General features: G+C 41.6%; 2 protein-coding genes across 8 annotated transcripts in view; one reads left to right on the forward strand and one right to left on the reverse strand.

The window, feature by feature from the left end:
* PAK3 (p21 (RAC1) activated kinase 3) overlaps positions 1-9612 on the forward strand; it is a 188313-nt gene extending 178701 nt beyond the window's left edge. For all 4 annotated transcript variants that reach the window (XM_066581726.1, XM_066581728.1, XM_066581725.1 and 1 more), the window contains one exon: positions 2296-9612. In XM_066581726.1, coding sequence (XP_066437823.1) covers positions 2296-2385 — 90 coding nt within the window. In that variant the 3' untranslated portion in view covers positions 2386-9612. The remainder of the gene's footprint in view (positions 1-2295) is intronic.
* A 3418-nt stretch (positions 9613-13030) lies between these two features.
* The window catches only part of CAPN6 (calpain 6), a 104534-nt gene continuing 90675 nt past the window's right edge, over positions 13031-26889 (reverse strand). For all 4 annotated transcript variants that reach the window (XM_066581732.1, XM_066581729.1, XM_066581731.1 and 1 more), the window contains 2 exons: positions 21812-21948; positions 13031-18216 (listed from right to left, as the gene is read on the reverse strand). In XM_066581732.1, coding sequence (XP_066437829.1) covers positions 18037-18216; positions 21812-21948 — 317 coding nt within the window. In that variant the 3' untranslated portion in view covers positions 13031-18036. The remainder of the gene's footprint in view (positions 18217-21811; positions 21949-26889) is intronic.

Genomic DNA, 26889 nt, shown 5'->3' on the forward strand with positions numbered 1-26889 from the left:
TAATGAAAGTGAGCTAAAATAAAATGTAACTCCTAATATTTACAATAATGAAAAACCTAAGGCACAATCGTTGGGGTAGGTATAAAATATACATTACTGGTCAAAGTATTAGGCATCATGTCCACGGGCAGACAGGATTCCACATGGGTCTTCTACTTACCCGTCTGGGCCTTCACTTTCTTCACTGCGGATGTGTGTGGAAGCGCCAACCGGCACGCCGCCGCACATGCGCAGTGGAGTTTAGTTGTTGGGTTTTTTTTTAAACTCCTGCTTTCCCACTGAATCCGCAGCAATTGCAGACGGGCCGCGGATCGGACAGCTTCCATTGACTTTAATGGAAGCCTTCCGTGTGGGATCCGCACTGAAACGGAGCCTGCTGTGATTTTTTTTTTTTTTTTTTCCAGACCAAGAGGTCCGCAAATCAAATCTGCATGCTTTATTTCATTTGCAGATGTCCATGATTTCTTATGGGCGTCTTGATTTGCGGATCTTTCACGTGGATTCTGCAAATCATACTCTCAGATGGACATTGGACCTTAGAGCAACTATATTTTTTCATTTATTTTTTAAATTAACAGTTCAAGTCCAGCAAATAGTATGAAATAGTTCAAAGGTGCAAAATTAAAACCATAAAAATATGAAATTTTAACCTTAAACACAACAATAGTCTGAATTTATGATTTTAACCAAAGGGCTTTTTTTTTCGAGGACAGGTGCTTTACCTCACAGAAAGCAAATTATGGTTTGAAATTGGATGCAAACTATTCCTAAAAGAGTCTCAGCTTTTGTAGATTACTTTCAAACCACCTCATTCTATATAAAAACTGGAAAAATTGAGGTGTTCTAGAAACTTTTAACCTGTAGTGCATATGAAATCAGAAATTAATTCAGCAATTGGCATTTATGCGCACGTAATACGCGCTAAGATAGAATGTGCTGCAATTTTTTTGGTGCGCGTAGTTCTCGCCACTCATATCAGTAGCAACATGGGAGTCTATGGAAGTTTGGTACAGCGTATTACATGCACAAAACCTGTGCACGTAATACACTGTGACCGCACGCTCATGTGCACCAGTCTAAGTCTGGTCTGCCAAGGTGCAAAACTAGAAAACGCTTGTTCCCATAGCAAAATTTTGAATGGAGCCCCTTTGAGCTTGAATATGCGCTCTGCAGGCCATATAAGTGACTAGAAGATATACCTGGCTTCGCCCAAGTTAATTTGGTACAGGTGTTTAGCTGCAGTTTGCACTGAAACTTTTCATAAAGTCATGGTTGCTTCAGAGGAACCGAGAAATAAAATATGTATACACATAGAGGAGCATTAGATTCTCCTCAGACTGCATGTACCGATGTCCCTTTGCAGAATGTGCCACCCCTCCTACTCTCCTCACTTTTTACCCTTAAACGTAATGCCCCTTTTATTCCACTTTAACATCAGACTGGTAAGTAGCAAATGTGGACAAGATGTCAGAGGAAGTAAAGATATTTTTCAGGTGGAGGGTCACATGACATAGATACAAAATGAAGAAAGTAGCTAGACCAGGAACAGTGAACCTCGATGATGATGCCGCTTATGAAAATGTTCTTCAAAGTAAACGGGCATTTCTGAAATGTTTTGTGAGCATTACCAAAGACATAACCTGAAGCTTTTGGGCCTCAATGCAAAATCTGTAACATGGTCCCAAAATTATAATGCTTCATTCATACAGTAGTACAGGTCTCCTAAGGATCCCGAACCTGGGTGCAACCGCACCCTCTTCAACCATAGTAGTTACACCTCAGGGTCTGTGTGTTCTATATCTACCTGGTCTACTGTAAAGGGTTCTTTACTGTAAGAGCAGTGAGACTGTGGAACTCTGCCTGAGGACGTGGTGATGGCAAAATCCATAAAGGAGTTTAAGAGGGGACTAGACGTCTTTCTAGAGCGCTACGATATTACAGGATATAGACATTAGGTGACCAGCGGGGTTGTTGATCCGGGTCTTGGAGTCCGATAGGAACTTTCAAATGTTGATCCAGGGATTATTCTGACTGCCGGAGTTGGGAAGGAATATTTTCCCCCAAATGGGGTAAGTTGGCTTCTACCTCTATGGGGGCTTCTTGCCTTCCTCTGGATCAACAAGATGGGGAGGAGTGGGGGGTAGAAACAGGCTGAACTGGATGGACATTTGTCTTTTTTCAGCCTAACATACTATGTTACTGTATACTCCCTGCGCTCTTATATTACGCATATTACATATGTCCATCACAAGTGTACTGTTGCCTAACTAGGATTCTTTCTCTTTTGTCTTGCAGCATCCATTTTTAAAACTAGCCAAGCCTCTTTCTAGTCTGACTCCATTGATTATAGCAGCAAAGGAAGCCATTAAGAATAGCAGCCGCTAGCTACGCTGGACTCAAGCTGTAGCCTCCACATAAGAACACAGAACTCAGCAGAATCTGAAAACCTCATCCCCTCACACAGCAGGATTAACCGGCTAACCAGCTACTGTCCTGGGCAAACGCCCCACCATGATGCACCTACTCGTGTCTTCTTCTACCTGCCCTTTTGGATTCCTCAAACTCTCTTAACTTTTTTTTTTTTTTTTTTTTTTTAAGTATTGTAAGTAGGAACGGGACTTCAAATTCTATATGGCACGTTACAAAAATAATGGTGCTGCACGTCCGCACGTTAATCCGCTGCAGAAACTTTCCGTAGATGGGTTGTACTTTCATAACGGACGATTCATTTTCTGTCTGGTTTCTTCTTTGCTTTGTATTAAAAGAGAAAAAAAAAAACTTAAAAAAAAAATTCTGCAGCATCTGTAACAAGTCTGATGGTCTTCGTAGACCTCAAATCCCATTTAATCTACTGGTTTTACCTCCCTGTTTTCAGTACAGGGTCTGTTTTACTTAAGGTACAATTTGCATGTGAGAGTAACCATTCATCAAGGGGGAAGGTACAAGGTGTTGCCTGCCGTGCGGCCGGGTTAGATCATAAGGCTTGGAGAATTTTTGCACCTCCGAAGAAGTATTCTGTATCTCCCTGGCAGTGGAGAGGTTAAAAAGAAGGGAATATGGCACAATTATTCTGGAACTAAAGAGAAATTAATGAATTACTTGGTTCAGTTGGATGCGGTTTACCCTTTAAGTGCTGTTGTATTGGCCTATAAGATGATTTTATGGTCAGGGGTTGGCTATGGGCAGATAGTGGGTAGAAATTTGGCACCTATAGCCTAGACTCAGGGGACGCAGCCATTTGGTGGGCTAACTATTCACGAGGGGTTTCCAGGTTAATTGCATAGGTACAAAAATTATATTTATATAGTTAATAAATATTATTCATGCCCTACCGGTCAGGAAGTGGGGTTCAAAATGGCTGCCGAAATTGTGTATAGGCCACATACATTGTAGGAAGGTGACTTCTTTTGGAAAATCGTGCTCAATAGACTCTAATTAAAATAGCAGGAGGAAAGTTTTTATTTTAATTCTTTTAAAGCACCAAAGACAGGAAAAAAAACTAAAAAATGACTCTTTTGTAAAAATTAATCCACCTATTGAAATGCTGTACCTTTTTGGTCCTACATGTAGGGACCCCTGTATCAAAACAGTCCGGTGTACTTCAGCACCTTGTTTGATGCTCTTTCCAATGTTTTGGAACATGAGGTCCGTAGAATTTGCTCAGTGACTGCGAGCGGGCAGGATTTACATTGTAAGTGCCCTTAGGAAGGGGTCCGTTGGTGCCATGATGATTCTGCCAGGTGATGAGGTTAGTGGTATGAAGGTAGGCATGAAGCGATTGGAGTTGTTGTTGTCTAGGTGTGAATATTAGCAATTGGAACCGTTGCCAAAGTACAGAGATTTATCTTGATACAGATGCGGGGATTGTGGCTTAGCCGCCTAAGAGGCTCGATTTATGGGACTAATTCTAAATCTGTTGATTGGCTGCTGGAATACAGGAAGACTCAACTTTTTATTTTCTTACCATTCTAGATCCCAGAATACATTTTAAAGGGATATTTTATATTTAAAAGGATGTAAGCTCGTACCGATGCATTCACACAGGCATATGCGTGTTTTGGTCCGTGAATATGTATTGTGTTCCCGGCCAGAATATACCGTTCCTTTTGCCATTTTACAGCCTATAAACAGTCTTACTTGTGGAAATACACGGCGTATTTGAAAAGAGCGCACAAAATCACATTGATTTTGTGCATAAATACGTGGCGAATATGCAGGTTTCCTGTGTATTTCGTGGGTATTCATGCCCATTGAGAATGCGTGCCCACCGATGCCGCATAATTTTTCACGCAATTGCACATCTCGTGAAAAAACACGCTGAAGGGAACGGGTTCCATTCACTGCGTATTTCTCTCGTGTGAATGAGCTTGTACTGCTGCGGCGCTGTAAATATTGCGCTTACTCTGGCGGCTGCCATCCGTAGATAAACTGCTCCGCTACTCATATGAAAGTGTTCTTACGTGCAGATGGCAGGGACGTCAATGCGCTAAAGTGTTAAAGAGAACCATAAACTAAGTTAATAACCGACTGCTTGCACAATGCCATGCTCTCCCATAGACTCGTATGCACTGCACTGTCAAATGAGTCGGATGTCAAGTGCGACGCACGCATTTCAGAAGGTGACACCGCGGTAACCAGGGAGCGGCTGAGTATAAAAAATACTTTACCCTGCTCCCTGTCACCTCCCGTTAGGGCGCCATAACTTAGTTTATGCTGTCGTTGGGAAGTCAAGGGTTAATTTGCACAGCAGAGAATTTCCCGATGCATGCACCGTATAGTCAGAGGGGTGGGATTGCCCATAGGCTCACGTGTTAAAAATGAACAGTGAATTATATATATATTTTTTGCTGGATGCCTCTGTATGGAATAATATAGAAGATTGCACCATTCCATACATACGTGCATGATGGAGGTACAAACGCCACTCTGTGGGGTAAAGAGAGCCTACGGAAATGTTTGACAGAGGCATCGCATAAAGCACAAGGACACTGGAAATTTAATGTGAATCTAGCCTAAAGTAGATTTAAAGGGGTATTCCAGTGATTTTTAAGTGAAAGTTCCATGCTTCATAAGGTGATAACATGTAATTTTACAATATAATGTTATAACTTGTCTTACAAAGCTGCAGAATGATTACTTCACCTGTGGTTCCAGCCCCCCATTGCTATCCAGTAGTTGTGTCCTATCTGCTCCGCTGTTCACCGGTCAGGTGCCTTCACATTCTGTAATAACGATAGTATGTACCATTGTGAATGCACACTTATCAGTAACTGGCAATGGGGGCATTGTGGGAAATGTAGTTTTTACCCTCCCCGGTGGCCATTTTGAAAAAAGTGGAAATCTGAAGCTCGCTGGAAAGTAGCGGTGGCGCTGGTTTGAGTTCATTTTGATGGTTTAGATGGAATTTGGAATAATGACAATAAGTGGAGATGTTAGGAAAAATGTTGCCCAGTCTCCGGAATACCCCTTTAACATCTATCGAGTTACACCCTTTTAAATGTAATATCCCTTTAAACTGTAGCTGTGTTGTTTTTTTTCAGATCCGCAGAGATGGCAAAATGTTAAAAGATCTAGAATTAAGATTACAAAATTGATTGCAAGTGATTATTAATACAATGTTAGCGGTGAGATGTTACATAGACCACTCTAATAGTAAAAGGGACGAGCTGGACTTAGCCCCAGCTATAGCGATCCATCTCCATACACATTACTGTAAGGATCAATGCGGTCCAAGAACACATAACTACTACTATTATGTGTGCCATCCTGTTAATGCTTGGACAGTATTGATATACTCAACCTGATTGTGTGTAGTTGGGCACGGCATGGGCACGGGTCCACCTAAGCGGTAGGTCAATGATACTCGCCAGCTTTCTAGACGGGGTCCTAAGCAGGGAACCCCCTCTATAATGTCCGATTAGGGGAGCATGCCTCAGGCTGTGACTAACACGATCCGGGTCCATACATTTCTTTATTTTTAATCGTAGGGGCAGTGTGCAACCGAGACCAAAAAAAATCTGTCTAGTTCAGACTTCAGGAGTGGTGCGGGAACTGTCTTACATATGCCAAGCAACAGTGAAAAGGAAACTTATAAACTTTTATTGTAATGTTTAATCTGAATGGTGTACCGGGATTTTATTTGGAATAGCACAAAGAGAGGACTGTGGGGATTTAAAAAAAAAAAAAGGTGAGTGATGTCTTGATATTGGTACAGATTGAAAAAGATGAAAGTAATGGGAAGAATCTCTTTTTCTGCTCTCATAGTGAGACGAAAAAAGCAAAAAAAACATCAAATTTCTTTAGACCGATCTGGAAGAATTCGTACGTTTTAGTCGGTAATATTTACAGCCACACTTCCATCATATATATGTATGGACTGCAGCACAGATGTCTCATTCCGGATTTATTTATGACTTTTACTATGTTTGTTTTCGTTGTTTTATGTCATTCTTATGCTATTATACTTTGTAAGGCCGCCTGCAGACGGCCAGGTCGGATCCGGCAGCGAGAATTCTCGCCACGGGACCCGACCCGAGCGCCTGCAGTGACGAGCGCGTACTCACCCGTGCCCGGCGGCCCCGGCTCTTTCATGTGCCGGCTGACGGGCAGCCGGCGCATGCGCACACCGGAGCCGGCGGCTGGGTGAGTGACGTTTCTGTGCGAGGTTCTGCGAGCCCCGCACAGAAATAGGACATGCTGCGGTTTGTTTGCCGCGCGAGATTTCGCGCGGCCATCTGCATAGGAGTGCGTATTGTAATGCACTCCTATGCAGGCTTTCAGTGGCGGAAATCCCGCGGATAATCCCGCCGCGGGATTTCCGCCCGTGTGCAGGCGGCCTTAAAATTCTTTTTGATTTCCTGAATGTTTGGCTTCTTCTAAAAGACAAGAGAATAAAACTACAATGACACCAAAAAGTGCAGGGGAAAAGCAGTCTTACCAAATGATATAAAATATTTCCTGCCTTTCCCTCTTTCACCATGGTAGGGCGCTATTTAGTTGTGTGAGCCTCTCGCGGTCTAAATGCACTTTTACCAGTTCTGTTTTTTACTGATTGCATCCAGGAAAAAAGGTGAAGGTATGACATTACTGCGGTCATAACAGGTGGTGGAAAGTTATGGTAGCAAGAATAACAATATAGGAAGCATTACTATTAGCAGATCTGCATGAGGATATTGGCTTCAGTGTTCCAGACTTTAAAGGAATATTCCGACGATTCCAAGTGGATGGTAAAATCTTCATGGGGTGATAACATGTCATTTTGCAACTTGTTTTCCAAAGCCGCAGAGATATTACTGTACCGGCTATGCTGGGCCTATCAGTCTCGACGTTCCATCTGAGTTGCTGAAAACTATTCAGACGGATGCCCGGACTAAACTGTTGTCTCATTAGTTAAACAGAGACCAACCGTGCCAAATTTGGTCTCTGCTGGAGATGGTTTCCGTCCCTCCACTTTTTTTTTTTTTTATTGGGAGGCACTATAGAATAATCACTTATGCTATTGTGTCCTACAAACATAACGGAAATGAGTGAGAATCAAAATTTTTCATCTTTGGTCTTTTTTACACTTATTAAAGTCAACGTTTCCGTTTGAGATTCCGTCAGAATAGTTTTCCGCTGCTCAGACAAAATTCTGGAATGGCAATGCTGGATATAGACTCTAATGCAGTTCTAAAAACAGCCTAAGGGCTCTTTCCCACGAGCGTATATCGGCTGGCGTTTTCACGGCCGCCCGATATACGCTTCCATCTGAGACGTCGAAGCTCATGAACGGGCGCACAAAACTATCGTTTGTGCGCCCGTTCACACAGCATGGCACATATACGCCGAGGTCACCATGCCGTTGCCCCTTTCCCCTCCCTCCCCCTCGCAGGCTCACCTCCACTATCCTCCCCGCTCGTTCTTTGCGATGGGAGGGGATGGAGTGGAGCTAAGCGTCACACCATTCCGCCTCCTCCCATTGCTGGCTGTAAACAAGGGGTGGGGAGGGGCGGATCCTAGCTCTGCACCGCTCCCTCCCATTGCAAAGAGCGAGAGCAGAGGTGAGTCTGCGAGTGGGGAGGAAAGCAGAGGGAGGGAGTTTAGCATAGGAATCCATGCAGCGGCCGGCATATTCCGGCCCAAAAGGTAGTTCCAGGACTATCTTTTGGGCCCGACGTAAAAACACCCGGCGCTATATTGGGCTGGCCGGGCGCTTTAACGTCTCAGGAATATGGCCGTGGGATGCATCAGATCACGGCATATATCGGCCAGCTGATATATGCTCATGGGAATAAAGCCTAAGGGTTACTTTTAGACAGGACGACTGTCAGGTCAGTGAATGGAAGAGGAGCAACAGAGATTTCTGCCGGCCGCCTCCATTCACTATGAACAGGCAGTCGCTCAAAGATGAACGACTACCTGCTTGCACTAAATGAGAATTAACCCAATAGAAATCAAAGGGCTATTGGCTTAGCATGTTGCGCACATTTAACAAATATCATGACCAAGTAATGCAATCGCTGCTGCTCTTACAGGCCCAATTACATTATAAGTCTATTTACCCCTGGCTACATGCATATGTGTCCTGGGAACAAACCTTTCTCAGGGGAGAATGGAAATATTCCTTATTTGGGGCAATTAGGAATAGATTGGTGAGCGGAACACTCATATGTAAGTGTGCGAATGGCCTAAACCTAATGGATTGACTCTACTTAGCAGGATAGTAGGACAAAAAACACCGACCAATTCAGTTGATGTCTTTATTTTTCTAAGTCTGTATGAATATTGTTTACTTACATACTTTGAAGTCCTGTGTGCGTGTGAAGGACTATCGCTGAGCCAGTTACCCCCAACGGTTCAACCTGACTCATACATACATGTATTGGGGAAACGACTTTGGAAAGTAACTTGAGTTCTTCACCATCCGAACTTTGTGAACGTGCAGCATCATACTGAGCCGAATGTCACTAGCAGCCATTGATTCTGTATGACAAACGGTAGAGAAATCCCACTGTTGAATCCCCCTACTGTAGATAAGCACTGTATGATCTATGGGCCACCCTTTCACAAGTTTTGTAAGTTGGGGATAAACCATAAGGAATTGTACTCTTCTAGAAAAGTGTCACTTTGTATTCCACCTTCTCAGATCATGTCTCCTATAATGCATTATCCGGCGGGCATCCAGCTTCTGTGTATGTGGCCATTCTGTCACCTGAAAAAAAACCATACATCAACATCTGGAGATCTAGTTTTACACTTTCTGACTGAGACGTAGAATTCACAGGGTACCTGTTTTTTCCAGTACTGTGACGGGACAGTTTGTCAACTTTTTTGCAAAATTTTCTTCCAACAAAAAAAAAAAACAAAAACAGGCTTACTTAAAGAAATCTGATGTTATAAATATGATATATTCCCATTGTCTCTCTCAACTGTAACACATTTGCTGTACATTCCTCTTTTTTTAGGGTGTGTTATCTGTAAAATACAAAAATCTGTGTAGTGATATCATTCTGTAACTTTTTGAAGATTTTTTTTTTTTTTTAATTGGAATTAAGTTATTTATGTTGGATATGCACTGAGAATACAGGAGGGTCTGAATACCTCGGTGTCTAATCTTTACTTTTTTTTTCTTTTTTTTTAAGAAAAACAAAAAAAAATCTCCAATTTTTTTTTTTTTTTGCATTTTATTTTGGGACATTTTAAGTTAATTTAAATTGTGGTTGAAGCAATAGAAAATTGAAATATGGATTGTGCATGACTGTGTCTTGAGTGTAAAAAATATTGCAGTTTGAAATCTGGACCTGCAGTATTGTGAATAAAAGTTAGAAATGCCATGGTTTGGGGCTGTTAATTTATTTATTCTTTTTATGCCGAAGGCGCATGCAGGAGACATCGGGGCGGGAAAGGAGAGAAGAAAACTGGAACGTCCTAAAACATTGACATTTTATTTTGTTGCCGTTTATAAACATTTGTAGAACGTACAAAGTAACATTGTAAAGGAAATGGGAATAGAGGAAAGAGAAATGTAAGTCTTCTACAGATGCAGGTAAAAATGCTACATTCTGCCTTTCTGTAGGAACCCCTTTTTCAACATTTGGTCCAAGGAAAAGAATTAGAGATGAGCGAGCACGCTCAGTTAAGGCAGGTACCTTAACTCGTCTGAGAAAATTGGGGGGGGGGGGAGTGTGAGAGAGATCTCCCCGCTCACCCCTGCCTCCCCCCCCCCCCTGAATTTTCACTGACAAGTATGCAGTTACTCGAAAAGAGCGATCCTCGTTCTAGTAACTGCTTTTACTGAGCGTGCTCGCTCATCTCTAGAAAGAATGCATCTTATGGTTTAATGCCCTTTTCTGCTGTAAATAATCTTGGATCCTTAATACAGAGATGATTTTAATAACTGCAGTTAATCTATTTTTAGGGCTTCCTTTTATTCCCCCAAAATATGGAAACCTAAGAACAAGTTTTATTAACCCTTTCCAATCCACTGTCTGACATGTGAAGACATTCTGATTGAAGGCTGTACAGCTTCCAATGTCAGAAGACGTCCGGCAGGGTATTCTTACTGTATATTACTGGCCGCTCTGTTGTCGGGGGGGAGGCCTCTCCAGCATGTCCAATACCACAGTACTGGCTCTAGCCAGCAGGTGGCGCAATTGTATAATGGCAGAAAGAGAAAAAAACCCTAGAAAACTCTGAATCCAAAATTGGATTGCAAAGGGTTAATACTAATTAATGTGTGGATTTTTTGAGTACATGTAAATGAGGTTTTTGAAAACTCCATTCACTTATATTACACCGTAAATTGCTGTTTTGCTGGGAAAAATCGGCACATAAAGCAAAGCATGCTGTGGATTTATAAATTTGTAGCATGCTCGTTCTTCTGTGGAAAAGCCACAAATTGCACTCTTTGCAATTCGTAGGATAAATCTGCAGCAAATCTATGTCCAAAGAGACGGGTGTAACGCATGCGGATATGGCTGCACAATCGCTGCATATTTAAACACCTCTCAAGATGAAGGAGGAATAGAATATGAACTACCCCATTTCCCTGAAAATAAGACCTACCCTGAAAATGAGCCATAGCACGATTTTTCAGGATTTTTGAGGATGCTGGTATGTACAATAGGAAACTTTTAGAAACCTGTATTTCCAGCTATTCTAGAGTATTATTTTAAAGGAAGTATTTTATGAGGCCTGGGGGGCTTTAAAAGAATCAGTGCAATTAAATGTTGTATCACCGTTTTTTATATACACATAGGAAGAATTCTAATACTTTCATATTAAAAACAGTTTGAAGCAGACACTAGGTATATGACAGTATTATTTATTACTGGATCAATTAACGAACTGTAAGTGATGGTGTACGTTAAAGGGATTTTTGTAGGATTAGAAAAACATGTCTGCTTTCTTCCACAAATAACATCACACTCCACCACAGGATGTGACGGGTACTGCAGTTCTAACTAAAATACTGTATATACTCGAGTATAAGCCTAGTTTTTCAGCACATTTTTTTGTGCTCAAAAAGTCCCCCTCGGCTTATACTCGAGTCAGGCAAGGCCTCCCAGCCGGTGTCTGTGTCTCCGGCGGCGGTGCAGCAGGCTGCTTGAATTCTCTCCGCTGTCATCCCCCGCCGTCCTCCTTGTTCGGCTCTGTCATTCCCCGCCGTCAGCGCTATGTAAGTAAAAGCTGTGATTGGCTCGAGCGTCAGCCAACCACAGCCGGTGCTTAATCATTCGCAGCCAATCAAGCTGCTTTAGAACTCTCCCCGCTGTCATCTCCCTGCTCGGCTTTCAAATCCCCTGCCGTCAATGCTGTGTAAGTAAGCTTGGTGATTGGATCGAGCGCCAGCTGTGATTGGCTGGCGCTTACTTACACAGCACTGACAGAGCCAAGCAGAGAGAACGACGGGGGATGACCGGGGAGAATTCAAGCAGCTTGTCAAGCAGACGCCGGCTGGGAGGTGAGTATGGAGGGTTTTTTTTTTACCTAGCATATACTCGACTATAGCTCGGCTTATACTCGGGTCGGTTAATACTCGAGTATATACGGTATATACTTTATTAAATGCTATTAAAACACTGCTAAGGGCACTTTAATAACACATTCTCCTCTCTAGTGCATAATGATTGTCTATATCATAAATTGGAAGTATTAAGAATCACAGTAGCTATGTAATCTCTAAACCTTCGCAACCCACTACATCACACTGAACAGTCAGTAGAACCATGGGGCAAAAATGGATAATAAATCTCTTGTTAATCCAATGTTTTAACTAGAGAGGTTAATCTACTTTAACCCCTTAAGGACGCTGCCTTTTTATTTCTTTATTTTGTTTTATTTTTTTATTTCGTTCTTTCCTCCCCACTTTTAAAATATCATAACTTTTAATTATCCAGTGACGTAGCTGTCTGAGGGCTTTTTTTTTACGGGACAAGTTGTATTTTTTAGTGGTACTATTTAATGTAGCATTTAACTTAATTACTTGTTTCTATGGTGCACACACTGTAGCAAAAATCACATGATAACTTTATTCTATGGGTCAGTACAATTTCTACAATACCAAATTAATATCAGGGTTTTTTTCAGTACGACTTGTAAAAAAAAATATATACACTTGGAAAAATGTTAAATAATTTTGCGCCGCCATCTTTTGACCACCATGACTATTTTATATTTTTTTCGTCCGCACGGTTGTGTGAGGGGCTCATTTTTAGCGGGACATCCTGTAGCTTTGATTGGTATTTTAGAGCTTACATGACTTTTTGATTGCTTTTTATTAAAATTTTTCTTGGAGACTGGGTGACCTAAAAAAATGCAATTCTGGCGTTGTGCATTTTTTTTTTTTTGATGATGTTCACGTGCGGGCAAAATAATGCATTCCTTTGATGGATCGGAATTTTTATGGAAGCAGCGATACCAAATATGTATTTGTGCTTTTTTTAATTTAGTTTTTTTTTATATTAAATATGGGAAAAGTTTTTTGTTTTTTTTTAACTTCTTTATTACCTTTTTTAATAATAAAACTTTTTAAAACTAATTTCTCCAATTTTTTTTTTATTCCCCGTAAGCGACGTGAGCTTGCGATGGTTTGATCACTCCTGCAGTATGATGTAATACCATAGTATTACATTATAGCGCGATCTGATAGGCAGTGGGTGCAATGGCAGCCCTGGGGGCTTTCAGAAGGTCCCCAGCTACCATGGTAACTGAACAGCACCCCGTTATCTCATTTCGGGGGATGCCTTCTGGACTACCGAACTCCAATCAGGGCATTTAAATATTCATGTCAGAATTGATGGCGGCATTTAAAGGGTGAACGGCTGCAACCAGCGGCACTGCTGATCGCAGCTGTTGCGGGTGGGTGTCAGCTGTAAGAAATAGCCGTCACCTGTATTGAATGGCGCAGGATCGACTCCTGATCCCCTTCCATACAAGCCCTGAACCTCCATAACATAACTGTACATCACAGAGCCTTCAGGGGTTAAAAAAACAAAACAGTCCCCTAATAAAATGTGATTTGATTAAAAAAAAAACATTCCCCACCCCCAGCCTAATGTTTCAACAGAGAAAATGGATCCATTGAAGTGAATGAGCACTGAGCTGCAGTACTGCCCCCAACCTGAGGACAGGTGTGCTGAGGTTTTTGGATTCTGCAGCCATATTTTACTATTCCTGGACAACCTTGTGACAACTACTGTGGATGCAATAACCAGGAACACACTTGCATTATCACCACATATACAGGAGCTCTTAGAAACTGCCAAAGAATTATTCTTTAATCCAGTAAACTGAAACCAGAACATGCGCTCTAATTTACAACTGTACTTGTATGTAATAAAATATATATATATATAGAACAACTTTACAAAATGTTCTTACCTTAAAATGTAATTACAGACATAAATGGGTGCAACTTAATTACATTAACATGCATTTCTGCACTACAGGTACCATATAACCAATATGAAGGGGCATCTAATAACTACATAAATATATGAAAAAATATATATTACTTTGCTTGCCATATTATGCCTCAAGCACAAGTTACGACTCGGGTAGCATACATATGTGGTTGTTAATAAGTGCGGCCAACAGTGTGCTAAAGGACATCAATCATCATCAATGGCTTAGGGTGCGATTACCCAAGCGCCGCTAACACTTACAATTTAGTTCTAATTGCCGGGCTGCACTTCAGCCCACAGGAAAATGTGAGAGTTAGCACTTGTATAATGCCGCCCTAAACTATGTGTGTAATTAAGACACACGGTCATTATTGCCAACAGATAATATTGAATTTGCAATATTCAGTATTTACTGTATGTGGATTTGTATACGTCTGGATTGGCACGCACCCTGCGGCATGTATGTTTTAATGAACCTTTATACGTTCATGTAATATTTAATTGCAAGCAGTATATTAGAATAGTAGCCTGCTCTTACCCAAGCCTCAACAAAAGTGTAGTTAGTAGTGGGGAGGGGGCTAGGTTCACACGGGATGGATTTGCCGCGGAATTTCCCTGCTGGGGTGTTTCGCTGCAGCAAATCCACCTGCAGCCGCTAATCCCGGGATTAGCTAGCCATGTGGACGAGAATTTGCAAAATTCTCGTCCACACAGGGCAGCCAATCTGTCACGGCAAAGCCAGGTGGAACCGGCATTGCGGCGCGGAAACAAAAGATGCAGCATGTTAATTTTTTAGTTTTTTACGCTGCGGCTCCGCGTTTCTCTAAGGGAAGAGAAAGCTGCAGCGGAATGTCGGCCGAACCGCTTCAAACCCAGTGGCGAAATGTCGTGAGCTTTGAAGCTGCGCTTTTCCAGCGAAATACCCGCGGTTTTTCGTTGCAGCCAAACCGTGGGAATTCCGCTGGAAATATGCCCCCCCCCCCCGTGTGAACCCCAGCCTTAGAATCTTTCTTCAAAATCCTTCAGCATTGAGATTTATTGAAAAAACGCATCTAACTGCAAACTTTATGGTCCCAGATCTGGTCCTGTATTAGGAATATGCAGCAATTCATCTGAGCTGTGGATTCTTAGGACTCCTGGGCCTATAATGGGGGCGTTATAGGCATCTCTGAGTATTACTCCTGACATTACACTACAATCTGTACCTACGGTACTTATAATGCAAGTAGTGGAAGTTCCACATCTGCTGAATTTGCTCTGTAATTATCTTGTTTGTTCATGCTTAGTATACTGTATATAATGTTTTTGTTTTTTTTCTCCCTTTTTTGCTACTCCAGAAGGTATTATACTGTATGAGTGCATCACCAGCTAGAATGTGAATATCTTTTATCCATTATCCTTCCAAGACTCACAACAGAGGTTAAGAGGAATCTGGTCGTCCTGAGGAGAATTAAGCAATGTATTTGGCAATCAAATCGGGTGCCTTATACAGAGGCTAATGCAGAACTGTCCCAAATGGGTAACCTTATCACATCAGCTTTAAATGTATTATAACACTGGGGGTGGAGCGGTATGGCAAAGGAAAGTGTAGAAAAAGATGGCCTTAACAGCCAAATAACGTATCCTTTCCTAAGGGCCCCTAAAAAGTTAGTAGGAGTTTCCCATGGCAAGCGGACCAGCTTACTTTTGTATTTTTCAATAGTTTTAATCTTCCCAAGGCAGGGCGTGTAAGAAGGGTGAACCAGGTACACTTTGCTGCAGAAAACTTACGAAAGGATACATGGCATAGATTAACTGTTTCTTTAAATGGACCTTGGATCTTTTGCTGATAAATTGGTCAGATACATTATTATTTAGACTGTGGGCATTCATGCATATATGTCGTATTTTACTGTATATACAGTGTGTTCTGCAGGTTGGCTGGATGACAGGGCACTGTGGTACACTGTGTGAGTGTCATGATGTGGCAGTATAAAGGGATGAGGTCTTCTGGGAGACAGGCACAGGGGAGTTTTATAGTTGAGCTAGTCCCAGGAAGAGCCTAGTGTTGGCTAGGAGGCTATGTGCTGAGATGCTGTTCAATCACACTAGTTTGAAGGGGCTAGGTAGAGCCCATAAAAAGGTTTGGTGCCATTTGGGAGAGTGGAGACTAACTGTGTGAAGTGCTAGACCTAGATCCACTGTGAGCCTATGCAAAGTGTTAGGCCCGGACCTGGTCATACATAGGAACAGACTTCTCATCCTGCAGCATGGTGGTGAGGGACTGAAGGCTGGGCTGAGAAGGTGATGAACTAGAGATTGTGGGAGTTAACGGAGGGCCTGTGTGACTCTTAGAATGAGGTTGCTGTAGAAAGTCTATCTTTGAGAAGAAGGTGATATGGCTACTTTGCTAAGCGGGGACAGGTAATATGTGTCATGGAGTGGATGATGAGCTGGGAATGTGTGTCATGGAGTGTACGATGAGCTATCTTGTGACCACTTGTTGTCAAGAGGTTTGAGTGGTGGGCCTACCAGTGTTTCATGTTGGTTGCCTCTTGGACAATGTATCGGCATCATGCATGATTAGCTCTACAGAGTTCGCTTAAGCCGTGGAACTAGCTTGCTTTGGGAGCCAGTGTTGGGAGTGTGTGGTGCGGGGTTCAAGTCTACGGGAAACTCTAGATAATTCCACATGGAACCTAGGAAGGATACAAGTTAGTGGACTAGTCAGACAGCTTCAGAGGAAAACTGCTGCCCTGCAGGCCTGAAATGTGACCTGGTGGTGCAGTATTGCATTGGGAGGACTTGACATTGTAAGGGTTTGTCTAGTGGGAGTCTCTTAGTGAGCTGGGGCCATACTGTGAAAGCTGTCCTAGTGGCTATGATAATGAGTGAAGCGTGACCTAAAAGGAAGTCTGAGTGACCTGTGGTGACATAGACCGTGAATGGAAGTGATTGTGGAGTGATGGATCGAACCCTTGAGACACAGGGAGCTGTGGCTGGAGGAGCCAAGGTCTTTGAGAAAGAGAAATCAGCAGACACCCGATATATGTCGGATGTGGACAGCTTGGTGGGAAGCTGTGGGAAGTAATATAGTCTAAAGATACCTTTACACAGGGTGATTATCACCTGAATTATCACTGGTAAAAGCAATTTCGGGTGAAAATGGTCCCGTATGTATACCGCCGCCAAAGGTGCACTGAGCAATCAATCACTCATTTGTCAGAGATCCCTGGTTTTTAGCAGAACTAAAAACCAAGTGACTCGACTGTCGGACCATGTATACAGGTATTTTTACTGCAAATGGAGGCAGGCAGGAACAATCTCCAGTCTGCTCCTCCATTCACAGAATGACTATTGCCGCCCAATGGACTACTGCCCGGCTATCGCTCTTGTATAAAGCACAGGAGCCATAGTCGTTCTGTAAATGGAGGTGGAGTGGGCCGGAGATCTTTCCGGTCCGCCTGCCTCCATTCTGCTAAAAAACAAGCGACTCCGGCAAATGAGGTTTTTGTCGCCTAGTGCCGTCGGTGGACGCTTGTACACAAGATGAATATTGCCCGAATTGGCTGTTTCCAGCGATAATTCATGCAATAATGGCCCTATGCAAAGGTACCTTTAAGCACAGCAGCAATAGTCGAGCGGTCGCCCCGTGTAATGGTACCTTAAATGGCCACAAAGTTCTATCATATTTACATGGTTTTAGATTTGCACTCATAAAAACGACTAGTCCAGTTTCAAGGTGCGATATTAAGAGGCTTAAAAATGAATGAAGTACGGCATCGGAGGGCTTGTTCCTCCCTTCTCCTCCGATAGAGGACCTTTATGAAGTGGTGTGATCTCAAGTTGGAAAATGAGCAGCTATAGGTGTTCAATAGTCACTCTATGAGCACCAGCTACAAAAAGGATGAATGTGAGACCTGGGCTTTAGCATATTGCAGTATTGCCAGTATTTCATTATTCTCTGGCTGCGCCATAAGTCTTGAAGCTTTAGTATAAGGAACTTAGCACATTTTTGTGGTCCTACTAGATGACTTGAAAACACTGGATATACTCAGCACCAATACAAATCATTAGTGTCTGTGCATGTGAACCGAGAAGACGTCATCTAATCAGGCATGTCAGACAGTCTTTAGCTTGCAGCCCTGTCTGTGTCCTGGAGACTCTCTCACATTCACAGATCAAGCAGGTCATCAGAGGAGACAACTTTGACATTTATCAGGCCTGGCATCTCCTGCGCTGCTCGCCCTTCCTTGTGCAGCTGGAGACTCTGCTCTTCTACTGGGTCATTAGGCAATGCAGCCAGGAGCACTTGGCCCAGGAACTGGTCACAGATGATCTTGCTCCCCCAGACCTGAGGGTCAAAGTAGAAGAAACTGGCTTAATGTTGAAATTAATGCAGCAAATACTGTCTTAATACATTACACTGAGTTATTGCCTTTGGGATTCATATAACATGGAGCAATTCAGTAAACAATTCTAGGGTACTGCAAACAATGTAGCAAACATGAGCCCAGCAAGCGAAGAACCTATTCGAGATGAATAATTAAAGAAATATCAGAATGATTAATATATTGATAGTGCCGAGCAGCGAATATCCATAAAGAGCATGATGAGGGGATTGTACTTGTCTCTAAATGGGTTAATTGGGACTTCAATGAGTAATCCGTTGGTGTCAACCTTTGGGACCCCTGATGATCAAAACGATGAAGGGGACATCTAGGATCTTATTTATGAGCTAAATACAGGATGTCTCAAAAGTATGGAAACGCCCATATAAAATTGAAAACTATTTGTCAGACTGTCATCCAATTTTGCATAAAAACTGCGGGTGAAGGGGGAGATCCTCTAGGCCATGTCACCAACATGACAGCCATTTTGAATGCTACCATCTTGGATTCAACTTAAATTTTTCAAAGGGCAAGGTAGATGTTAGATATATTAAAGTGGCAGAGAAAACCTCATACAAATAATGGTTTGCTTCATTTTAACATAAATATAACTTTATTCATTCTCCTGTTAACAGGGATTTATCTTTATTACAGGCAATGTAAATGATGGAGTTATCTCAAGCAGAACTTGTTGAGATAAATCCTTGTGTCAGGTGAACAAAGCACACGTCCTCACTACAGATTTCAATCAACACCACTTAACCAGACCTCCCATTACCCACAGTGCAGTTGCTAAAAGTCTTTCCAAATTCAGAGAAACAGTTTGTATCGCTGATTAAACAAAATCTGGAAGACAAAATTCAACCCCCCCCCCCCCATGCCATGCCAGTGGGGTGGCTTGATAAACTGCTTGTCAGATCGCAGTATGATGTAACGCTGTGGCATTACATCCTACTGCAGGAGTGATCGAAGCATCGCATGTTGTGGTTCCCTAGGAGGACTAAAAGAAAATGTAAAAATAAGAACAATAAAGTTTTACTAATTATTTTTTAAAAAGTAATAAAAGTTTAAATAAAAACCCTTTTGCCATATTTACAGTAAAATAATCTAAATAATAAAACAAAAATACATATTTGGTATCACTGCGTCCGTAAAAGTCTGATCTATCCAAGTAACTGATTAATTACCCCCACACGATGAACGTTGTCAGAAAAAAAAAAGAATGCTAGATATGCGCTTTTCTGGTCGCCCCGTCTCCAAGAAAAAATGTAATAAACAATCAAAAAAATCATATGTATTCAAAATGGTACCAATGGAAACTGCAGCACATCCTGCAAAAAATGAGCCCTTGCACAACTATATTGATGGGGAAATAGAAAGCTATTGTGCGCAGAAGATGGCGGCAGAAAATAATTTTAACAAATTAAATATCTTTAAAAAAGCAAATACAAGTAGTACAGCAACAAAAAAAAACTATACGTTTGGTATCGCAGTAATCGTACTGAACCTTAGAATAAAGTTAGCATGTTATTTTTGTTGCAGTTTGTGCGCCGTAGAAACAAGATGGATCAAAAGATGGTGGAATGTCTTTTTTTTTTCCATTTCTCTCGACTTAGAATGTTTTAAATGTTTTTCAGTACATTATATGGTACGTTAAATCGTACTATTGAAAAATACAAGTCGTCCCGCAAAAAAACAATCTTCATACAGCTGCAGCGATGGACAAATAAAGGAGTTACGATTTTTTAAAAGGAGGGAGGAAAAAACAAAAATAGAAAAAAAACTAAAAAACTTTCACTAAGGGGTTAAAGGGGTTGTCCCGCGCCGAAACGGTTTTTTTTTTTATTCAATAGGCCCTCCGTTCGGCGCGAGACAAACCCGATGCATGTGTTAAAAAAAAAAACGTTTAGTACTTACCCGAATCCCCGCGCTGCGGCGACTTCTTCCTTACCTTACTAAGATGGCCGCCAGGATCTTCACCCACGATGCACCGCGAGTCTTCTCCCATGGTGCACCGTGGGCTCTGTGCGGTCCATTGCCGATTCCAGCCTCCTGATTGGCTGGAATCGGCACACGTGACGGGGCGGAGCTACGAGGAGCCGCTCTCCGGCACGAGCGGCCCCATTCACCAGGGAGAAGACCGGACTGCGCAAGTGCGTCTAATCGGGCGATTAGACGCTGAAATTAGACGGCACCATGGCGACGGGGACGCTAGCAACGGAACAGGTAAGTGAATAACTTCTGTATGGCTCATAATTAATGCACAATGTACATTACAAAGTGCATTAATATGGCCATACAGAAGTGTATAACCCCACTTGCTGCCGTGGGACAACCCCTTTAACTTAGCTGGATGGGGGCTTGTGTTTGCAAGAAAATTTATTTCCTTATTACAGAATTTTGTGGTGTATTTATAGCTAGTTGACTGTATTTTGATTTTTCTTAAAGGGGGGGGGGAATGGAAAAAAAAAACAATTCCACTTGTTTTTTACTTTTTGAAATCCTAGAAATTGTGTCAATAAATGTACAATTTCTAATCCAATTGCATTCAAATTCATAGATCAAGCTATCCAACCTTCACCTAAGCAGGGAAACCAACATACAATAAGCATCGTATAAGCACTACACGTAAATCCGCAAATATATCACAGCTCATATGACCTTAACATTAATGGATACTGTTGAAAAAAAATTGAAACTGGCTCATCGCCTCTGCTGTTCCAAATCAGCCATGAAGTGGACGGTGCAAGCATCGCTGCTATAACTCTTCTTAGTTTGCCCCACACAGTATTTCCCCCTACTAAGTAAGAATATATACATAGTGCTACCAACCCATGAAGTGTAATTCACTCCTAGTAGTTAGTCCTAACTCTTGTTGTGCTCTACTTAACTTCCCCTATGCTTTTCTTCCTATCTCTTAGCATAGACTTATCATGGGAATATTGTGCAGGCCGCATTCATTAGTTATAGCTACTCTACGCACCACCTGATGGCATAATTGCTAGGTTGCAGGTCATAGGGCAAAGATGGCATATTTGGTGCTTAAATTTGCATGTATGGCATCCCCCACTCCGTTTTTTACATTGTTTCCTGTGCAGTAGGAATAATGTGGGAAAAAATGTTAAGATTTGGTATTTCAGCAACTGTAACAACCCATACATAAATGTAATACTTAAGCATAATACTTTTTAATGTTTTTTTTTTGCTTTTTAATACTTTTTTCCAATAAACTTTTATTCTATTTTCTTATTTTCACTTCTGACCAATAATGCATTAAAATATTTTTAGCATGGCTTGTTAGACATATAGCCAGAGCAAGTCTGGAGAACTTTATCAGGCCTTTCCTTCCATACCAACCCACTATCTACGCACAATCTGACATTGTACCCGACACTTGCTGATGGTGGTAGGATAGGTACTGTGCCATCCAGTGGACGCTCTATTACATCCTATTGCAGTTAGAACAGTTCAATTAGGATGTAAGAGTGCAGACAAATTCAGGAAGTGGGGAACAACCAAATCACAGATTTATAAACATTTGCTGCTATAATACGTTACCTGAATTGCAATTGGTTCACTTATCCTCCTACGATAAAAAATCACTTTAACATCAATATTGGCACTGGTCGTATTTTTGTGGACTCCGGATCGAACGCTCTCATTTTCACATTTGATGATGATGTACAGATCAGCCCCTGCAATTACAAGACAGTTACTATATGTTACACACAATAGTATGCCAATAACTCTTTCGGGAAGGTCTTTTTAGCTGAAGGAGTTGTTTATTATGACCTTCCTATCAGATTGTTTGCGTTCTCTTAATCTTTATGTTCTTGCCATATTTTTCCCTAAAAAAAAACATACAGGAAATACACTCCTCAAAGTCCTAATATTGTGTTCAATCATTTCTGAATGATTGAACCTAGGACTCCTATTTGGATATCCTATGGCAGGCGGTAACATGATTAAAATTTGAAAGGCATATGCAGAGTTAAATCTGTGATTGCAACTTTGTGTATAGTGGCTCAAGGTACCCTGCTTCCCTGAAAAAAGACCTACCCTGATCATAATCCCTACTCTGATTTTTGGCTACACTGCGTGACAGAAATAAAAGCAATACTCACCTGGCAGGCAGTGTCCGGGTCCCTCCCGCTGGGCTGCGGCACTTCAGCAGGCTTCCGTGCAGTCCTCGATGCCGACGGAGCATAACTTGCTGGTGATGGGGCTTGAATACCCTGCCTCCAGCAAGCGATTGCTCTGATTGGCTGAGGCGGCGCTCGATGAACCAATCACAGCCATTCATTGAAGGACATCATTAAATGGCTGCGATTGATTCATCGACCGCTGACTCCGATTGGCTGAGGGGGAGCTCCTGAACCAATCGGAGCAATCGCTTGCTGGAGGCGGGGTATTATAGCCCCGTCACCAGCAAGAGATGCTCCGTAGGCATTGAGGACTGCACGAAAAACCTGCTTAAGCACTGCAGCCCAGTGGGAAGGACCCTGACAGCGCCTGCTAGGTGAGTATTGCTTCTTTTTTTTGTTATGTAGAGTAACTAGGGCTTGTTTTGGTGTAGGGCTTATATTTTAAGCCCCTCCCAAAAATCAGGGTAGGGCTTATTTTCGGGGAAACACAGTACCTTGAGCTACTGTACACAAAGTTGCAATCACAGATTTGACTCTGCATATGCCTTTCAAATTTTAATCCTGGTACCTGCTGTTATAGTAATAATACACGTTTCTCACATCAGCCTAGGCAAACACGTGTATGTATATGTGTATATATATATATATATATAGAGAGAGAGAGAGATATACTGGTATATCTTCCTCTTTAGTAGATAACCGGCATCTAAATGGTTAACTCAGTGCATGTTGTACACTGTAGATGTGTAGATGTAGCTTAGGGATGTCTAGAGATAACGGTTTCTCTAATCCCCTGCGCATATAGAAACTGCTAAAACAGTGTATACAGAACTACGTTTCTATTTCTGGGAATTACGTGTTTGAGGTGACTCGCCTTGAGGTGTTAACATATGTTAAACCATTAGCACCTAGAGCCAATCATGAGTTCTTATGATTACAGGAGCGTGTATTTCTGATCATACATAAGGGAACTTATAGATACATTGTCTGCTTTGTCATAAAGCCAGAAGAGATTTCATTGTCGGACGATACAGACTGGTCCATGTGTCGGTGATTTGTGTACACGACTTTTCTTATAATTTGGACCAGGCAATGAAACACTATGAAATCCCTCTGATGATTTCCCTAACACTGCCATCTGATATCCAGATAGGAGTCCTAGGTTCAATCATTCAGAAATGATTGAACACAATATTAGGACTTTGGGGAATATATTTCCAGTATGTTTTATTTTAGGGGAAAATATGGCACCTGCTACTGGAGTATAAGACACCCCACCCCCCTGAAAATAAGACCCTTTGCCTCTTTTAGGGCAAATCTTAAAATGAGACGGCATCTTATTTTCGGGGAAACACGGTAGTAGCTTTGGGGGCTGAAGAAGCATGTACCCCTGGCTGTTATGTGCCAGAGGGGCAGCAACAAGTCATTAGCTAGAGCTAATGACTAAAGGCTAAAGGCTCTAGCAGCAAGATAAATCTTTGGTTCACCTGAAAAAAGCAAATAGGGGACAGAACAGTACTTTCACAGCTCCACCTACTTGAAGGTGTCTACCCCATAAGTCACTTTTCAACCTTTCAACAGGCCTTGACAACATGACTAAGGATATAAGCCAAACCAGATTCACCTCCAGAAGAAAAAGATGCCTATTTGCGGACAGGCTGTTTCAGGGTGTTTGCCCCTCGTCAGTGCGGACAGGGTACTGGTTGACTGGGTGAGAGGCCTTCAATGTGTATTTGGGGGGGGATCAAGTTTCTCAACCTGCCCAGCCAACCTGCTCTGCTCTGATGAGGGACAGACACACCGAACCAGACAACTGCAGATGGATGTCTTTTCTTTCTGCAGACCACTCTTGTTTAATTTCTATCCTTAGTCATGTTGTCAAAGTCAGTTAAAAGGTCAAACATTGACTTATAGGGAAGTTACCTTACATAAGGTGGCGCTATGGAGGCATTTTTCCCAGAGAGCTTTGAATGAACTATATGAGACTCTATGACAACATGGCGCCCTCTTCATGGTAAACTTTATCAGGATTGCCTATAATTTCCTCAGGTTCACCTGAAGAAAAGCCTAAGATAAAAGTAAGAAAAACCTAAGACACTGATGTAACTGCAGGCAATAGATCCATTTCCATATAAATACATACAACCAGAAGGTAAAAGAAGCTCATGTTTTACAGCGGCTACCTGACCTCATTGTTCTGTAAAGTTGTCTTTATTAAGCTTTAGACTTCTGAGCGAACCACACGTTCCAACTTGCAAACGGAAACATTTCTAGACATTTCCAGCATTCTTCACCATTTACATTTAATCAGTTTTGTAAATTAAACATGGATCTGGTGCCCGGAGCTATGTTGTATGATATATACAAGTAATTAGAGACCAGGCCAAGGAATTTCATGAATTGTTCCCAAAACCAGTAATGATTTATAAAAGAGAGGAAGCAATTACAGGAGTTACAAAACCCAAACTCTAAGATATTAACAGGATGCAATATTTTATATAGTCCTGAAGTAGGATGAATACCTCTAATTCTAAAAGCTATGACATATCTGAAATTTTCATCATTGGGTCCTGAGAAGTGGGATCCCTACAAATCCCTATAATTCATGGATCCCCTTCAGCTTTTTGTTCGAGATATCTACATGCGCATTACAGTTCCATTAATGAGAACCACTTCATCATTAGCTTGGCAGCCTGCTAGGACTGGTACTATGGGAAGCTTGCAGAGGACCCATTTGTACAGTTATATATACAGTGCTGTGAAAATGTATTTGCCCCTCACTCGATATGTTTTTTATTTTTGCTAATTTGTCACATTCAAATATTGGGTTCAACTAATCTTACTACAAGATAAAGACAACCCAAGTAAAAACAAAATGCGGCTTTTATATGATTATTCCATTTATTGAAATAAAGATTAATTCAATACCTATATCACCCGTGTGAAAGTATAGTTGTCCCCCTAAACTTTACAAGTGGTTGTGGCACCCTTGGCAGTAACAACTGCAATGCAAAGTTTGAGATAACTTGTGATGAGTCTTTTACATCGCCGTTGACGAATTTTGGCCCACTCATATCAATACTGCTTCGTTGTGGAGGGTTTTCGAACGTGAACTACCCATTTTAATGTGTAATCCCAGCATTTCAATGGGCCTGAAGTCAGGACTTTGACTTGGCCACGCCAAAACTTTAATTTTGTTTCTTTTGAGCCTTTTGGAGTTGGACTTGCTCGTGCGTTTTGATCACAAACTGATGAGCGGATGTGCTTTAGGATTTTGTGATGGCAGGATCCATGGTTCCATCAATCATGATAAGTTGTCCATGTCTTGTAGAAGCAAAGCTGCCCCAGACCATCACGCCACCACCACCATGTTTAACGAATAAGATGCTCTAATTGCGGACTGTGATGCTAGTTTTACGCTAGAAGTAACAGGACCCATGTCTTCCAAAAAGTTCCACCTTTGATTCCAAGGTCCACCGAATATTAGCCCAAAAATCTTGGGGTCATCTAGATGTTTTTTTGGCAGATGAGACAAGTCTTGGTGTTCTTTTTGGTCAGTAGTGGTTTGCACTTTGCAACTGTCCCATGCATGCAATTTTTGTCCAGTGTCTTTCGTATTGTGGAATGGTGTAGATTCAACTTAACAAAGGCAAGTAAAGCTTTCAATTCTTTAAATGTACATCTGGATTTTTTGTGACTGTCTGGATGAGTTCTTGATGTGCTCTTTGTAAAATTTTGGTAGGCTGGTCACTTTGGGAAGGTTCCACATTTTCACCATTTGTAGATAATGGCTCTCACTGTGGTTTATAGGAGTTCTAGAGCCTTTGCAATAGCTTTATAACTCCTCCCAGACTGATAAATTTCAGTTACCATGTGCTACTTTTTGAGACCCTCTAGCCTGTTCATATTGTAGACAGGTTCTATTTCTAAGGATGTCTGTATTCAACAGATCTGGCAGAGATCATGTCTCGGTGTGCTTGGTGAATATAAAACCCAATTGTCAGTTAAATTTGGTAAACTGGTTGCTTTGGTAGCTAAAGGGGCAATACCTTTTTCACAAAGGGTTAAGTGGCACTGACCATCATTTGTCCTTCAATTAATGCAATTATTTTAAAGCAGCATTTGTGTTTACATAGATTATCTCTGTCTAATATTAAAAGTATGATCTGAAGCCTCAAATGTGATAAATGCAAAAATAGATGAAGTTGGGAAGGGGACAAATACTTTTTCGAAGCACTTTGTGCGTACAGTGTATGTATAAGTCTACATAATATTTCAGTTCAACTCCCATTACTAATTTACAAACTTTCAGCAAAAAAAACTGTCAAAAAAGATCAATGTAAATAGCTCAGCACAAATAGCATGCAGTCATTACAACTGGCTGTGTGTATTGGTATTGGATAAACCACTTGTTACATTAGTTGTGTTAACCTATTTGAATTGTTCTTGTTTGATAGGTTTTTTTGAAAGTCTGCAAATTTGGCAAGTTTG

The sequence above is a fragment of the Eleutherodactylus coqui genome, chromosome 10 (genome assembly GCF_035609145.1).
Source record: "Eleutherodactylus coqui strain aEleCoq1 chromosome 10, aEleCoq1.hap1, whole genome shotgun sequence".
NCBI classification, from domain to species: Eukaryota; Metazoa; Chordata; class Amphibia; order Anura; family Eleutherodactylidae; genus Eleutherodactylus; species Eleutherodactylus coqui.